The sequence below is a fragment of the Pleurodeles waltl genome, chromosome 4_2 (genome assembly GCF_031143425.1).
Source record: "Pleurodeles waltl isolate 20211129_DDA chromosome 4_2, aPleWal1.hap1.20221129, whole genome shotgun sequence".
NCBI lineage: Eukaryota > Metazoa > Chordata > Amphibia > Caudata > Salamandridae > Pleurodeles > Pleurodeles waltl.
In genome coordinates this window covers 385485492-385502904 of record NC_090443.1, presented here as the reverse complement: position 1 = coordinate 385502904, position 17413 = coordinate 385485492, and the positions used below count along the sequence as shown (strand labels likewise).

At 47.8% G+C, this 17413-nt stretch overlaps 1 protein-coding gene across 6 annotated transcripts in view; it reads left to right on the top strand.

Annotated features, from left to right (window-relative positions):
- SMARCA4 (SWI/SNF related BAF chromatin remodeling complex subunit ATPase 4) overlaps positions 1-17413 on the top strand; it is an 813549-nt gene that overhangs the window by 160803 nt on the left and 635333 nt on the right. For all 6 annotated transcript variants that reach the window (XM_069231516.1, XM_069231512.1, XM_069231517.1 and 3 more), the window contains exons 17-21: positions 12348-12414; positions 12720-12830; positions 13045-13287; positions 14695-14808; positions 14938-15045. In XM_069231516.1, the coding sequence (XP_069087617.1) occupies positions 12348-12414; positions 12720-12830; positions 13045-13287; positions 14695-14808; positions 14938-15045 (643 nt within the window). The remainder of the gene's footprint in view (positions 1-12347; positions 12415-12719; positions 12831-13044; positions 13288-14694; positions 14809-14937; positions 15046-17413) is intronic.

Here is a 17413-nt window from a genome sequence, read left to right as displayed (position 1 = left end):
CCTACACTTTCCTGTGAACATTTCCCAAAGGAGAGCACCCCAGTGAGATCTGTTCACTTTTCTGGTTACACAAGCCCTCTCAAAAGCTGTGAACCATTTGGTGATGTCATCACCATCTTCATATTTAGTTACAATCCCTTTGGGGATTTTCAACATGTCAGGAGAATCTCTGACCCTATTTATGTTGCTGCCACCATTGATGGGTCCTAGGCCCATCTCTTGTCTTTCCCTCTCTATGGCTAGGATCTGTCTTTCCAAAGCCAATCTTTTGGCCATCCTGGCTAACTGGATGTCCTCTTCACTGGAGTTATCCTCAGTGATTTCAGAGTTGTTGGTCCCTCCTGTGAGGGAACCAGCATCTCTGACTATTATTTGTGGAGTCAGGGCTTGAGAAACCCTGCTCTCCCTAAGTAGGACTGGAGGGGGGGAATTTCCCTCCAAGTCACTATCTTCCTCCTCTGAGTTGCCATCCTCAGAGGGGTTGGCCTTTTCAAACTCTGCCAAAAGCTCCTGGAGCTGTACTTTGGTAGGTTTGGGGCCCATTGCTATTTTCTTTAGTTTACAGAGTGACCTTAGCTCTCTCATCTGTAGATGGAGGTAAGGTGTGGTGTCGAGTTCCACCACATTCACATCTGTGCTAGACATTATGCTTCTAAAAGTTGGAATACTTTTTAAGAAACTAAAACTGGTTCTAGAATCTAATTCAAACTTTTACAAACTTTTAAACTCTAAAAGAAATGCTAAACAGGATCTAACACAAGGCCCTAGCAGGTCTTTTAAGAATTTAGAAAACTTTTCAAATTGCAAAAATCAATTTCTAATGACAATTTTGGAATTTGTCGTGTGATCAGGTATTGGCTGAGTAGTCCAGCAAATGCAAAGTCTTGTACCCCACCGCTGATCCACCAATGTAGGAAGTTGGCTCTGTATGTGCTATTTCAAAGTAAGGAATAGCATGCACAGAGTCCAAGGGTTCCCCTTAGAGGTAAAATAGTGGTAAAAATAGATAATACTAATGCTCTATTTTGTGGTAGTGTGGTCGAGCAGTAGGCTTATCCAAGGAGTAGTGTTAAGCATTTGTTGTACATACACATAGACAATAAATGAGGTACACACACTCAGAGACAAATCCAGCCAATAGGTTTTTATATAGAAAAATATCTTTTCTTAGTTTATTTTAAGAACCACAGGTTCAAATTCTACATGTAATATCTCATTCGAAAGGTATTGCAGGTAAGTACTTTAGGAACTTCAAATCATCAAAATTGCATGTATACTTTTCAAGTTATTGACAAATAGCTGTTTTAAAAGTGGACACTTAGTGCAATTTTCACAGTTCCTAGGGGAGGTAAGTTTTGATTAGTTTTACCAGGTAAGTAAGACACTTACAGGGTTCAGTTCTTGGTCCAAGGTAGCCCACCGTTGGGGGTTCAGAGCAACCCCAAAGTCACCACACCAGCAGCTCAGGGCCGGTCAGGTGCAGAGTTCAAAGTGGTGCCCAAAACACATAGGCTAGAATGGAGAGAAGGGGGTGTCCCGGTTCCGGTCTGCTTGCAGGTAAGTACCCGCGTCTTCGGAGGGCAGACCAGGGGGGTTTTGTAGGGCACCGGGGGGGACACGAGTCCACACAGAAATTTCACCCTCAGAAGCGCGGGGGCGGCCGGGTGCAGTGTAGAAACAAGCGTCGGGTTCGCAATGTTAGTCTACGAGAGATCTCGGGATCTCTTCAGCGCTGCAGGCAGGCAAGGGGGGGGTTCCTCGGGGAAACCTCCACTTGGGCAAGGGAGAGGGACTCCTGGGGGTCACTTCTCCAGTGAAAGTCCGGTCCTTCAGGTCCTGGGGGCTGCGGGTGCAGGGTCTCTCCCAGGCGTCGGGACTTTAGGTTCAAAGAGTCGCGGTCAGGGGAAGCCTCGGGATTCCCTCTGCAGGCGGCGCTGTGGGGGCTCAGGGGGGACAGGTTTTGGTACTCACAGAATCAGAGTAGTCCTGGGGTCCCTCCTGAGGTGTCGGATCGCCACCAGCCGAGTCGGGGTCGCCGGGTGCAGTGTTGCAAGTCTCACGCTTCTTGCGGGGAGCTTGCAGGGTTCTTTAAAGTTGCTGGAAACAAAGTTGCAGCTTTTCTTGGAGCAGGTCCGCTGTCCTCGGGAGTTTCTTGTCTTTTCGAAGCAGGGGCAGTCCTCAGAGGATGTCGAGGTCGCTGGTCCCTTCGGAAGGCGTCGCTGGAGCAGGATCTTTGGAAGGCAGGAGACAGGCCGGTGAGTTTCTGGAGCCAAGGCAGTTGTCGTCTTCTGGTCTTCCGCTGCAGGGGTTTTCAGCTGGGCAGTCCTTCTTCTTGTTGCAGGAATCTAATTTTCTAGGGTTCAGGGTAGCCCTTAAATACTAAATTTAAGGGCGTGTTTAGGTCTGGGGGGTTAGTAGCCAATGGCTACTAGCCCTGAGGGTGGGTACACCCTCTTTGTGCCTCCTCCCAAGGGGAGGGGGTCACAATCCTAACCCTATTGGGGGAATCCTCCATCTGCAAGATGGAGGATTTCTAAAAGTTAGAGTCACCTCAGCTCAGGACACCTTAGGGGCTGTCCTGACTGGCCAGTGACTCCTCCTTGTTATTCTCATTATTTTCTCCGGCCTTGCCGCCAAAAGTGGGGGCCGGGCCGGAGGGGGCGGGCAACTCCACTAGCTGGAGTGTCCTGCTGGGTTGGCACAAAGGAGGTGAGCCTTTGAGGCTCACCGCCAGGTGTGACAATTCCGGCCTGGGAGAGGTGTTAGCATCTCCACCCAGTGCAGGCTTTGTTACTGGCCTCAGAGTGACAAAGGCACTCTCCCCATGGGGCCAGCAACATGTCTCGGTTTGTGGCAGGCTGCTAAAACTAGTCAGCCTACACAGATAGTCGGTTAAGTTTCAGGGGGCACCTCTAAGGTGCCCTCTGTGGTGTTTTTTACAATAAAATGTACACTGGCATCAGTGTGCATTTATTGTGCTGAGAAGTTTGATACCAAACTTCCCAGTTTTCAGTGTAGCCATTATGGTGCTGTGGAGTTCGTGTTTGACAGACTCCCAGACCATATACTCTTATGGCTACCCTGCACTTACAATGTCTAAGGTTTTATTTAGACACTGTAGGGGTACCATGCTCATGCACTGGTACCCTCACCTATGGTATAGTGCACCCTGCCTTAGGGCTGTAAGGCCTGCTAGAGGGGTGTCTTACCTATACTGCATAGGCAGTGAGAGGCTGGCATGGCACCCTGAGGGGAGTGCCATGTCGACTTACTCGTTTTGTCCTCACTAGCACACACAAGCTGGCAAGCAGTGTGTCTGTGCTGAGTGAGAGGTCTCCAGGGTGGCATAAGACATGCTGCAGCCCTTAGAGACCTTCCTTGGCATCAGGGCCCTTGGTACTAGAAGTACCAGTTACAAGGGACTTATCTGGATGCCAGGGTCTGCCAATTGTGGATACAAAAGTACAGGTTAGGGAAAGAACACTGGTGCTGGGGCCTGGTTAGCAGGCCTCAGCACACTTTCAATTGTAAACATAGCATCAGCAAAGGCAAAAAGTCAGGGGGCAACCATGCCAAGGAGGCATTTCCTTACAGTGACAAACACCAACCTCCATCTGTTTACAATATTTGTGATGTGCTTTTGGGCAAAGAATGATTATTTTTGTGCAGCAAGCTATTAAGCTTAGATGTAGCAGTAGCCTCTGAAGCAATTGATTTGTAAACAAAAAGAGAAGGTTTTAAATCTGATTAGTAATGTTTTGTGGGGTGACTTCCAACCATCGTATACCAGCCTCACTCTGGCATATGTAGTTCACTATCCAGCTGCAGTATCACCCAGTTCCACCCTGCCTTTGGTTACCTGAGGGGGACTTGGGGAGCAGACACTGAAGAAGGTAGCCCTCTGCCTGCTATCTTTGTTGTTTTAATGTTTTTTGTGTGTGCAAATTTATTTATTAGCATTTAATATATATGTGGTACAGTCAATACCAAAGACCCCACCAGGCCGAACAATCGTGGCGATAACAATATGGCTGATATTGGCAATACTCTATCTCACATTTTCATCTGCAAGAGAGAGAGAACTGTTGAACCTCTAGTAGTCCAAGCAGCAAGGGGGTAAGGGTGGTGAAGGGGTAGAGAGGAGAATAAGGACTCATCCTCAATCTTAGGAGTCAATGCATTCAGAGGGAGGAAGGCAAAGGGAGATGCAGCTACAGGCCAGGAGAACTCACCAACAGCAGCATCCACTCTACCTTATCCATTCACACCGTGCCCAAAGTCATCCATCTCACCTTATCGCCGCCGCTTCCCTCCTCCCCCGAGCACTTCCACTAATCCGAGTCCTCATCAGGGAGATCAGTGCCTGTGGCGTGCAGGCACTCAGTCGGAACCCCCCCCCCCCCCCCCCCCCCCCCAAAAAAAAAATTGTTCCATCATTGTAGGAAGTTGGCTCTGTATGCACTATTTCAAAGTAAGGAATAGTATTCACAGAGTCCAAGGGTTCCCCTTAGAGGTAAGATAGTGGCAAAAAGAGATAATACTAATGCTCTATTTTGTGGTAGTGTGGTCGAGCAGTAGGCTTATCCAAGGAGTAGTGTTAAGCATTTGTTGTACATACACATAGACAATAAATGAGGTACACACACTCAGAGACAAATCCAGCCAATAGGTTTTTATATAGAAAAATATCTTTTCTTAGTTTATTTTAAGAACCACAGGTTCAAATTCTACATGTAATATCTCATTCGAAAGGTATTGCAGGTAAGTACTTTAGGAACTTCAAATCATCAAAATTGCATGTATACTTTTCAAGTTATTGACAAATAGCTGTTTTAAAAGTGGACACTTAGTGCAATTTTCACAGTTCCTAGGGGAGGTAAGTTTTGATTAGTTTTACCAGGTAAGTAAGACACTTACAGGGTTCAGTTCTTGGTCCAAGGTAGCCCACCGTTGGGGGTTCAGAGCAACCCCAAAGTCACCACACCAGCAGCTCAGGGCCGGTCAGGTGCAGAGTTCAAAGTGGTGCCCAAAACACATAGGCTAGAATGGAGAGAAGGGGGTGTCCCGGTTCCGGTCTGCTTGCAGGTAAGTACCCGCGTCTTCGGAGGGCAGACCAGGGGGGTTTTGTAGGGCACCGGGGGGGACACGAGTCCACACAGAAATTTCACCCTCAGAAGCGCGGGGGCGGCCGGGTGCAGTGTAGAAACAAGCGTCGGGTTCGCAATGTTAGTCTACGAGAGATCTCGGGATCTCTTCAGCGCTGCAGGCAGGCAAGGGGGGGGTTCCTCGGGGAAACCTCCACTTGGGCAAGGGAGAGGGACTCCTGGGGGTCACTTCTCCAGTGAAAGTCCGGTCCTTCAGGTCCTGGGGGCTGCGGGTGCAGGGTCTCTCCCAGGCGTCGGGACTTTAGGTTCAAAGAGTCGCGGTCAGGGGAAGCCTCGGGATTCCCTCTGCAGGCGGCGCTGTGGGGGCTCAGGGGGGACAGGTTTTGGTACTCACAGAATCAGAGTAGTCCTGGGGTCCCTCCTGAGGTGTCGGATCGCCACCAGCCGAGTCGGGGTCGCCGGGTGCAGTGTTGCAAGTCTCACGCTTCTTGCGGGGAGCTTGCAGGGTTCTTTAAAGTTGCTGGAAACAAAGTTGCAGCTTTTCTTGGAGCAGGTCCGCTGTCCTCGGGAGTTTCTTGTCTTTTCGAAGCAGGGGCAGTCCTCAGAGGATGTCGAGGTCGCTGGTCCCTTCGGAAGGCGTCGCTGGAGCAGGATCTTTGGAAGGCAGGAGACAGGCCGGTGAGTTTCTGGAGCCAAGGCAGTTGTCGTCTTCTGGTCTTCCGCTGCAGGGGTTTTCAGCTGGGCAGTCCTTCTTCTTGTTGCAGGAATCTAATTTTCTAGGGTTCAGGGTAGCCCTTAAATACTAAATTTAAGGGCGTGTTTAGGTCTGGGGGGTTAGTAGCCAATGGCTACTAGCCCTGAGGGTGGGTACACCCTCTTTGTGCCTCCTCCCAAGGGGAGGGGGTCACAATCCTAACCCTATTGGGGGAATCCTCCATCTGCAAGATGGAGGATTTCTAAAAGTTAGAGTCACCTCAGCTCAGGACACCTTAGGGGCTGTCCTGACTGGCCAGTGACTCCTCCTTGTTATTCTCATTATTTTCTCCGGCCTTGCCGCCAAAAGTGGGGGCCGGGCCGGAGGGGGCGGGCAACTCCACTAGCTGGAGTGTCCTGCTGGGTTGGCACAAAGGAGGTGAGCCTTTGAGGCTCACCGCCAGGTGTGACAATTCCGGCCTGGGAGAGGTGTTAGCATCTCCACCCAGTGCAGGCTTTGTTACTGGCCTCAGAGTGACAAAGGCACTCTCCCCATGGGGCCAGCAACATGTCTCGGTTTGTGGCAGGCTGCTAAAACTAGTCAGCCTACACAGATAGTCGGTTAAGTTTCAGGGGGCACCTCTAAGGTGCCCTCTGTGGTGTTTTTTACAATAAAATGTACACTGGCATCAGTGTGCATTTATTGTGCTGAGAAGTTTGATACCAAACTTCCCAGTTTTCAGTGTAGCCATTATGGTGCTGTGGAGTTCGTGTTTGACAGACTCCCAGACCATATACTCTTATGGCTACCCTGCACTTACAATGTCTAAGGTTTTATTTAGACACTGTAGGGGTACCATGCTCATGCACTGGTACCCTCACCTATGGTATAGTGCACCCTGCCTTAGGGCTGTAAGGCCTGCTAGAGGGGTGTCTTACCTATACTGCATAGGCAGTGAGAGGCTGGCATGGCACCCTGAGGGGAGTGCCATGTCGACTTACTCGTTTTGTCCTCACTAGCACACACAAGCTGGCAAGCAGTGTGTCTGTGCTGAGTGAGAGGTCTCCAGGGTGGCATAAGACATGCTGCAGCCCTTAGAGACCTTCCTTGGCATCAGGGCCCTTGGTACTAGAAGTACCAGTTACAAGGGACTTATCTGGATGCCAGGGTCTGCCAATTGTGGATACAAAAGTACAGGTTAGGGAAAGAACACTGGTGCTGGGGCCTGGTTAGCAGGCCTCAGCACACTTTCAATTGTAAACATAGCATCAGCAAAGGCAAAAAGTCAGGGGGCAACCATGCCAAGGAGGCATTTCCTTACAGTGACAAACACCAACCTCCATCTGTTTACAATATTTGTGATGTGCTTTTGGGCAAAGAATGATTATTTTTGTGCAGCAAGCTATTAAGCTTAGATGTAGCAGTAGCCTCTGAAGCAATTGATTTGTAAACAAAAAGAGAAGGTTTTAAATCTGATTAGTAATGTTTTGTGGGGTGACTTCCAACCATCGTATACCAGCCTCACTCTGGCATATGTAGTTCACTATCCAGCTGCAGTATCACCCAGTTCCACCCTGCCTTTGGTTACCTGAGGGGGACTTGGGGAGCAGACACTGAAGAAGGTAGCCCTCTGCCTGCTATCTTTGTTGTTTTAATGTTTTTTGTGTGTGCAAATTTATTTATTAGCATTTAATATATATGTGGTACAGTCAATACCAAAGACCCCACCAGGCCGAACAATCGTGGCGATAACAATATGGCTGATATTGGCAATACTCTATCTCACATTTTCATCTGCAAGAGAGAGAGAACTGTTGAACCTCTAGTAGTCCAAGCAGCAAGGGGGTAAGGGTGGTGAAGGGGTAGAGAGGAGAATAAGGACTCATCCTCAATCTTAGGAGTCAATGCATTCAGAGGGAGGAAGGCAAAGGGAGATGCAGCTACAGGCCAGGAGAACTCACCAACAGCAGCATCCACTCTACCTTATCCATTCACACCGTGCCCAAAGTCATCCATCTCACCTTATCGCCGCCGCTTCCCTCCTCCCCCGAGCACTTCCACTAATCCGAGTCCTCATCAGGGAGATCAGTGCCTGTGGCGTGCAGGCACTCAGTCGGAACCCCCCCCCCCCCCCCCCCCCAAAAAAAAAATTGTTCCATCATTGTAGGAAGTTGGCTCTGTATGCACTATTTCAAAGTAAGGAATAGTATTCACAGAGTCCAAGGGTTCCCCTTAGAGGTAAGATAGTGGCAAAAAGAGATAATACTAATGCTCTATTTTGTGGTAGTGTGGTCGAGCAGTAGGCTTATCAAAGGAGTAGTTGTAAGGAAATGCCTCCTTGGCATGGTTGCCCCCTGACTTTTTGCCTTTGCTGATGCTATGTTTACAATTGAAAGTGTGCTGAGTCCTGCTAACCAGGCCCCAGCACCAGTGTTCTTTCCCTAACCTGTACTTTTGTATCCACAATTGGCAGACCCTGGCATCCAGATAAGTCCCTTGTAACTGGTACTTCTAGTACCAAGGGCCCTGATGCCAAGGAAGGTCTCTAAGGGCTGGAGCATGTCTTATGCCACCCTGGAGACCTCTCACTCCGCACAGACACACTGCTTGCCAGCTTGTGTGTGCTAGTGAGAACAAAACGAGTAAGTCGACATGGCACTCCCCTCAGGGTGCCATGCCAGCCTCTCACTGCCTATGCAAGTATAGGTCAGTCACCCCTCCAGCAGGCCTTACAGCCCTAAGGCAGGGTGCACTATACCATAGGTGAGGGTACCAGTGCATGAGCATGGTACCCCTACAGTGTCTAAACAAAACCTTAGACATTGTAAGTGCAGGGTAGCCATAAGAGTATATGGTCTGGGAGTTTGTCAAACACGAACTCCACAGCACCATAATGGCTACACTGAAAACTGGGAAGTTTGGTATCAAACTTCTCAGCACAATAAATGCACACTGATGCCAGTGTACATTTTATTGCAAAATACACCCCAGAGGGCACCTTAGAGGTGCCCCCTGAAACTTAACCGACTGTCTGTGTAGGCTGACTAGTTCCAGCAGCCTGCCACACTAGAGACATGTTGCTGGCCCCATGGGGAGAGTGCCTTTGTCACTCTGAGGCCAGTAACAAAGCCTGCACTGGGTGGAGATGCTAACACCTCCCCCAGGCAGGAGCTGTAACACCTGGCGGTGAGCCTCAAAGGCTCACCCCTTTGTCACAGCACCGCAGGACACTCCAGCTAGTGGAGTTGCCCGCCCCCTCCGGCCCCGGCCCCCACTTTTGGCGGCAAGGCCGGAGAAAATAATGAGAATAACAAGGAGGAGTCACTGGCCAGTCAGGACAGCCCCTAAGGTGTCCTGAGCTGAGGTGACTCTAACTTTTAGAAATCCTCCATCTTGCAGATAGGGTTAGGGTTAGGATTGTGACCCCCTCCCCTTGGGAGGAGGCACAAAGAGGGTGTACCCACCCTCAGGGCTAGTAGCCATTGGCTACTAACCCCCCAGACCTAAACACGCCCTTAAATTTAGTATTTAAGGGCTACCCTGAACCCTAGAAAATTAGATTCCTGCAACTACAAGAAGAAGGACTGCCTAGCTGAAAACCCCTGCAGAAGAAGACCAGAAGACAACTACTGCCTTGGCTCCAGAAACTCACCGGCCTGTCTCCTGCCTTCCAAAGAACTCTGCTCCAGCGACGCCTTCCAAAGGGACCAGCGACCTCTGAATCCTCTGAGGACTGCCCTGCTTCGACGACGACAAGAAACTCCCGAGGACAGCGGACCTGCTCCAAAAAGACTGCAACTTTATCCAAAGAAGCAACTTTAAAGAACCCTGCAATCTCCCCGCAAGAAGCGTGAGACTCGGGATTCCCTCTGCAGGCGTCGCTGTGGGGGCTCAGGGGGGACAACTTTGGTTACTCACAGTCTTGGAGTCGCCGGAGGGTCCTCCCTGAGGTGTTGGTTCTCCACCAGTCGAGTCGGGGTCGCCGGGTGCAGTGTTGCAAGTCTCACGCTTCTTGCGGGGAGTTGCAGGGGTCTTTAAATCTGCTCCTTGAAACAAAGTTGCAGTTCTTTTGGAGCAGTGCCGCTGTCCTCGGGAGTTTCTTGTCTTTCTTGAAGCAGGGCAGTCCTCAGAGGATTCAGAGGTCGCTGGTCCCTTTGGAAGGCGTCGCTGGAGTAGGTTTCTTTGGAAGGCAGGAGACAGGCCGGTGAGTCTGGGGCCAAAGCAGTTGGTGTCTTCTGTTCTTCCTCTGCAGGGGTTTTTCAGCTCAGCAGTCCTCTTCTTCTTGTAGTTTCAGGAATCTAAATTCTTAGGTTCAGGGGAGCCCTTAAATACTAAATTTAAGGGCGTGTTTAGGTCTGGGGGGTTAGTAGCCAATGGCTACTAGCCCTGAGGGTGGGTACACCCTCTTTGTGCCTCCTCCCAAGGGGAGGGGGTCACATTCCTATCCCTATTGGGGGAATCCTCCTTCTACAAGATGGAGGATTTCTAAAAGTCAGAGTCACCTCAGCTCAGGACACCTTAGGGGCGGTCCTGACTGGCCAGTGACTCCTCCTTGTTATTCTCATTATCTCTCCTGGACTTGCCGCCAAAAGTGGGGGCTGGGTCCAGGGGGCGGGCATCTCCACTAGCTGGAGTGCCCTGGGGCATTGTAACACGAAGCTTGAGCCTTTGAAGCTCACTGCTAGGTGTTACAGTTCCTGCAGGGGGGAGGTGTGAAGCACCTCCACCCAGAGCAGGCTTTGTTTCTGTCCTCGGAGAGCACAAAGGCTCTCACTGCATGGGGTCAGAAACTCGTCTCTTAGCAGCAGGCTGGCACAGACCAGTCAGTCCTGCACTGAACAATTGGGTAAAATACAGGGGGCATCTCTAAGATGCTCTCTGTGTGCATTTTTTAATAAATCCAACACTGGCATCAGTGTGGGTTTATTATTCTGAGAAGTTTGATACTAAACTTCCCAGTATTCAGTGTAGCCATTATGGAGCTGTGGAGTTCGTTTTTGACAGACTCCCAGCCCATATACTCTTATGGCTACCCTGCACTTACAATGTCTAAGGTTTTGCTTTAGACACTGTAGGGGCATAGTGCTCATGCACATATGCCCTCACCTGTGGTATAGTGCACCCTGCCTTAGGGCTGTAAGGCCTGCTAGAGGGGTGACTTATCTATACTTGCATAGGCAGTGAGAGGCTGGCATGGCACCCTGAGGGGAGTGCCATGTCGACTCAGTCATTTTCTCCCCACCAGCACACACAAGCTGGCAAGCAGTGTGTCTGTGCTGAGTGAGGGGTCCCTAGGGTGGCATAAGAGATGCTGCAGCCGTTAGAGACCTTCCCTGGCATCAGGGCCCTTGGTACCAGTTACAAGGGACTTACCTGGGTGCCAGGGTTGTGCCAATTGTGGAGACAATGGTACATTTTAGGTGAAAGAACACTGGTGCTGGGGCCTGGTTAGCAGGGTCCCAGCACACTTCTCAGTCAAGTCAGCATCAGTATCAGGCAAAAAGTGGGGGGTAACTGCAACAGGGAGCCATTTCTTTACAATCATACAGAGTTCCAGGTCACACTCTGCTTGTTCATCTGTACGGGCGCCACAAAGCCAGCATTCCTCCACTGTCGTCCATTCCAATAGGTCCGTTATCCCATTAATAGCTATAATTCTCCTCGCAAGTATTAACCCCAACTGCGCAAACCAATATGCCATTTTTTCCCTTCTGTGGGAGGGGCAGCAGTCTCAATAAACAATATCTCACAGTTAATTCCACTTTAACTGCTGTTATTCTTTGCAGCACCTGGGCTATCTCATGCCAAAATGGCTACAGTGTCCTGAAGATCCATCCTGAGATGTGCTGCAGCGCGCTCAATTGTCAGGTCGTGGCGGGTTTATACGATGAAGTCGCTGCTGTGTCAAGTATGCTCTGTGTGGATAGTAGAATTGCACAAGCTTAAATCGGGCGTTGCTAGACCCCTTCTGTACCATTGCCTGGATCCTAGTCCTCTCCGAATCCGTGAGCGGCGCTTCCAGGACCACATCTCACGCTACGTGCATCATTGACTCATCTGTTTCTCTTTTGAGAGCAGCGTATGTGCGGGATAGGATCCCCTATCAGAGCCAGGGTCCATCATCGCAACAGGTGCGATTCAGCCGGCTCTTCCAGGAAGGATACCTAGATCTCCCGAGCTGTCTATGAGATGCTGGTGTGTACTGTAGGAATTGTCCCTGGCCAATCCTATGTAGGCTCCTGGACTCCTCCACAGTTACAAAGGTGCCATTTTTATATAAATGTATTGCCTTGTTGCAGCCGCCTGTCCTCCATCTCGAAACATCCATTACGTTGGCAATATGTGCAAAGGGGAGCAACGACCAAATAGAAAGGAGGCGCGCATAATAGGGCGCCTGCCACTGCATCCATGTTTCTGCCAGTTCCCATGTCCGAGTCAGCTGCAATTGTTGTATACATATTAAATAGATTTAGGCTAGCAAAATCTTGTTACAACTGAAGAGTGTTTCTGTTTCCAATTCTTGAAATTTATTGTCACTTTTCTTCCAGAACGCTGTCCAATTGGGTGTACGAATTCGATAAATGGGGGCCGTCGGTGGTGAAAGTGTCATACAAGGTGAGAACACTATTGCAGGCCCAAAACATCAGAGGCTATCATTGTTCTTTCACAAAGGGACTAGCCATACTTCTACTAGCACTGAGTGGTTTAGTTTTAAATTTTACCAGGCATTTAATGTTGGTGAATATCACTGTTTAGCAGTGAGACTTCATGGCGTGTTTTTTTGCACCCTCCTATCTAACTTTTAAACTGTGTTGGAACTGTTGCATGATGTAAGGTTCGTAGCCACCTGGAAGTAGCTTTATAAAAGTGATAACTGCTGTTTTAAAACAAAAAAAAAAAAAAATCCTCTCCTTTGCTAGGGCTCTCCAGCAGCACGGAAGGGATTCGTACCTCAACTCCGAAGTGGAAAGTTTAATGTCTTATTGACTACATACGAATACATTATTAAAGACAAGCACATTTTGGCAAAGGTGAGTGGATGCCTTTTGCACACTTTTAGCTGTTAACAAGACTGCATTAGGCGGACTAACTCCTTGGTGGTTTTATGTTTCTTATTTTGACCAACAGTGATGTATTTCCCTGTTCATCCCACAAGGAATTACAAGGCCAGGTTTCTCATGCTGCACCTGTTTTTCTTGATGATTTATCAGATGTTGTATTATTTGTTGTACTGCTCCCATACAGATCCGTTGGAAGTACATGATAGTTGATGAAGGCCACCGAATGAAGAACCACCACTGTAAGCTAACACAGGTCCTAAATACACACTACATTGCTCCCCGACGTCTGCTGCTGACTGGTACTCCCCTTCAAAACAAGCTTCCTGAGCTCTGGGCGCTGCTTAACTTCCTCTTGCCTACCATCTTCAAGAGCTGCAGCACCTTTGAGCAATGGTTTAACGCACCATTTGCCATGACTGGAGAAAAGGTATTGATTAAGAAAATGTTTTTATGTACAGTGTTTGTAGGACTTTTGTCAACATTTTAGTTGTTTGCACATGTTTTATAGTCACACACAGTCAGGGGTGGTGCATGAGTAACATAGGAGTCTTACATCAAGGATCACAGCACATCTGAGTTTAAATGCGTCACAGTAAGAGCCTTTGACAGTGAGGTGTCCTGCTATAATGTGGATTCTCAGGAAGGACTTTAGCTCTTAAATTGCCACTTTGCCTCATCTTCAGTGCTTCACAACAGGGGGCTTTATGTGCGAAACTCTGGTCTAAAAATTCTGGCTGTTAGTTGCGACAAGCATTTTTGCGACCATTGTGGTAGTTTGCGAAACAGACTATGTACCTATAATTAGGTTGGTCTGCTAAATTTATAATCGTAGAGAGTCGCAGTGTGGCTTATTTCATCAGTATTAATGAGGTAGGTCCCAAATTGAGACTCGCTATGACTGGTATTCTGCTCCAGAAGATCACCATGTCTGTGATTGCTTTTCACATATTGTTTTTTAAATGCAGCCCACTTTACTTAATGGTCCGGGTTTAAAAAAAACCTTTTTTTAAAAATATTCACAAAGGGAGAAGAGATTGTACAGCAACTCCTTTCTTTTTGCGACAGGGTTCCCACCCCAACTTGAAGATTTTGGTACCTTTTCCAGTGGTTTTCAACTGCAGTTTGGGTTATAAACCATTGGTGCATAGGAAATGGAGTCGCTGTTTTGAAGGGGCACCTACAACACGATCCTTCCAAATAGCTATTCCTTATCCATTTCTAAACCCATTTTAGGAGTACAAAGTGGTACAAAATTCTGTAATGTGTTTATTACATTGCAAAAATCTTTTTTGGCCTGTAAACCTCAAATCGGAGCATTTGAAACCATGAAGATGCTTTGACCAGGAGGCTCAGCCAGGCGGACATTGGCATATATTAGGCTTTTCCTGCACATGCCAAAGCTGTCTAAGTAAGGAATGCAATGCAAATGTGCATGGCGGGTCAAAGAATCCTGGCACAATCGGTTTCCCAGTGATAATTAAATGTACTCTAGACAATGAGTTTAGGACCGTATGAGCACTTTATCCTTACATAAGCTCTGACCACTTTCAAACATTCAGGACATCTCTTAAAGACATTTGTCTCCAGGCACATCCTGCTTGCTGACACATGAACTCAACCTACTGCAGCGGATGGCTCTGTATCCTGGAGGATATGCTGCTTTACTTGCACTCTAATACCATAGCACTGATAATCCAGCACACATTCTCTAATACATTTTTATTTTTTGTGCACTGGAGAGTGTTTTTTCTCCTCTGTTTTTCTTGTTTGCATTGTTTCTTCTTCCTTGCTTGTGAGCATGCCCCTACTGCTCTTGTCGCTCTTTTTCAAATAGGTGGATCTGAATGAGGAAGAAACCATCCTGATTATTCGGCGCTTGCACAAAGTGTTGCGCCCCTTCCTCCTGAGACGGTTAAAGAAGGAGGTAGAAGCACAATTACCAGAGAAGGTAAGAAATGGGTATCTTTTCCCCAGGAGAGGCCTTTTGAACTCTAGTAGAACCATATTCTTTGTGTGGTGCAGTTGAGGAGCAATAGTTGTTCATTAAGTACGAATATTGTTTGCCTCCTGTCTGCAGGTGGAGTACGTCATCAAGTGTGACATGTCAGCCTTGCAGAGAGTTCTCTACAGACACATGCAGGCCAAGGGAGTGCTGCTAACTGATGGCTCTGAGAAGGACAAAAAGGTTTGTCAATCTGTTTACATGGCACTTGGTATTAGTGTGGTTAAGTTGCACAGCTTTTTGTTGACTGTTGCTCTTTCTTGGCAGGGGTTTACTAGGGCCTCTGTCGAACAGTGTTCAGGAGACTATTAATCAGTGCAACATAGGACATCAGAGGGCTGCTTAGCGCAAGGGGAGAGCCCCAGAGCAATTTGGAAACTACTTTCTTAGAGCAGGAGAGACTACAGGGGGCTACTTTCAATATTGCCTTTTGTATATAGGAGAATCATTTTCGACTGCTTCAAAATGCTGAGCTTAGACATAGAACCCCTGAAGAATGGGACTTCAGCAACTATGGACTGAAGGGAGTTCAGAGGATTGCTATTACTTTACTGATGGATTACAGGTGACACTGGAGACCGTTTGCAACTCAGCTGATCAAAAAAGAAGACTTCAAGGGACAGTAAACGGCTTTTCCAACTGAGAGTAGAGAGATTTTGGGGAGCGGTGGGAAACTCTGTCAGCACAGGGCAGGGAGACCCCAAGTTACCATTTAGTTCTCTATATCAAATGAAGGCAGGAGATATGTCACAGGGCAAAGCACTTTAGCAAAATCTGTTAACATAACACTCATCCTAACTTTGGGACAGTTGCATATTAAGAACAGGCTGGACTTTGGAAGACTGTTGGTGATTTAGACAACAGAAGGTAGACCCTAGATGGCTTTTCGGATTAGAGTGCAAGGGATGCCCCATGGGCCTGACAGTTAAACTGCCAGGCAAGAGAATAAGAGAGCATTGGAATGTCTGCTGACTGTTGCAGAACACCACCCTCCTTCCCTCCCCCAGTAATAAGTTATTTTGACCTAAAATGGATGCTATTCCAGTCATGAGTCTGAAGAAGCTTCCACGTGAAAAAGTGGATTTTGCTGAATGTGCATGGAAACATCCCAGAGCACTCTGCTGCCTGAAGATGGGAAGATTCTGAGGGTGCAAAAGATCCCCCAGATGGCACAAGACTAGGTCTCTGCTGATCTAGCTCTGGGAGACCCCATGTGACTGATGAACCAGGTTTGACAGAACCCTGTGGACCTAGTAAAGGAATCATCCCCCCACCCCCTCAGTTCTTAGGCATTAGATTTCCTCACTGGGCTTCTCTAACTGAGGGTAAAAACAAGGCCTAATACTCTAAGGTTCACTGCTTTGGAAAGGAAAGTCATACTAAAACCCGTCTATGGGAGAGAAACCAGGTTGAATGGGCTTTCATGTATTAGAAGCGAAAACCCTCACCCACCAGAAGGTGGCATGCTTCACAAGGGAGCTCTTTGCCAGAGATCTTTTAGATGAAGCGTGCCAGTCCTGACTCCAGGGATGTACTCTTCTGTGGAGTGAAGATCTGATATGTGAAGGGTTAAAACTGGCTACAGGCACTAAGAGAGAATGATTTATTACTATCTAAGGAGCATGTGCCAAGGCTAAAAACACAGGGGATAGTGACTTAGAGAATAATGTCACCATGCTCTCCCTAGGGCACTGTTTAGGGAAACATTTCTCTATTCCAGTATGCTGATTGACATTCATTACTCTTTTGGTGTCCAAAAAGATCAGATGGCACTTCTTCAGGACCAAAAACTGAAGCTCTACCTAGTCCCCTCTAACAGGCAGAAAGGTACGCTCTCAATGTATGTGTAACAAGGTAACACTTGTGTGTGGGTTCCCTAAGAAGGGTGAGGGGGGGATCTAAAATAGCTCAAACCCATGTCCTGTCTTGTGTTTGTGGAGTCAACCTAGGTTAGAAGTATCTATACTCATAGTAACTTCTGGCAAATGGGGTACCTGAAAGTGTGCAAAGAATAAGAAAGCCTTTGACACTCTGTTTTCCTGATTATTGTTACTGCACTATATGTTGCTCAAAGATTTCACAGGTATATTGAGGTCTTGTTGGTATTAATACAGAAGTAAGGCCTCTATCTAATATAGTTGTTTAGAGCAGTAATCCTTTTGGGACTGGTGGAGGATATCCTTTGCTATTCACTCGAGTCCACACACACAGCCATACTGGTATTGACATGTATAGCACCCAACATAGAACTGTTACAGAAAAAGGTCTCTAATGTATCCCTTCATTTTTTAAGGAAGTATAATTAAAATCACAACGTGAGAGCACAGAATCATTAATACATAGTGACAACCCCCGCCAAGGTGTCAAATCTGTCTCCTTAAGCGGAACCCATTCTCCCCCTTAATTAGCATATGACAGTTCCAGCTCAAGTAAAATCAGTCACAATGCGCTATCATTTTAAATGTTGTTAATTAATAGTTGCTATCTAGGGTCAAAGAACTCCATAGGCAAGTGGAGTGTGGATGTATACCGCAAATATGAGACGGATGTA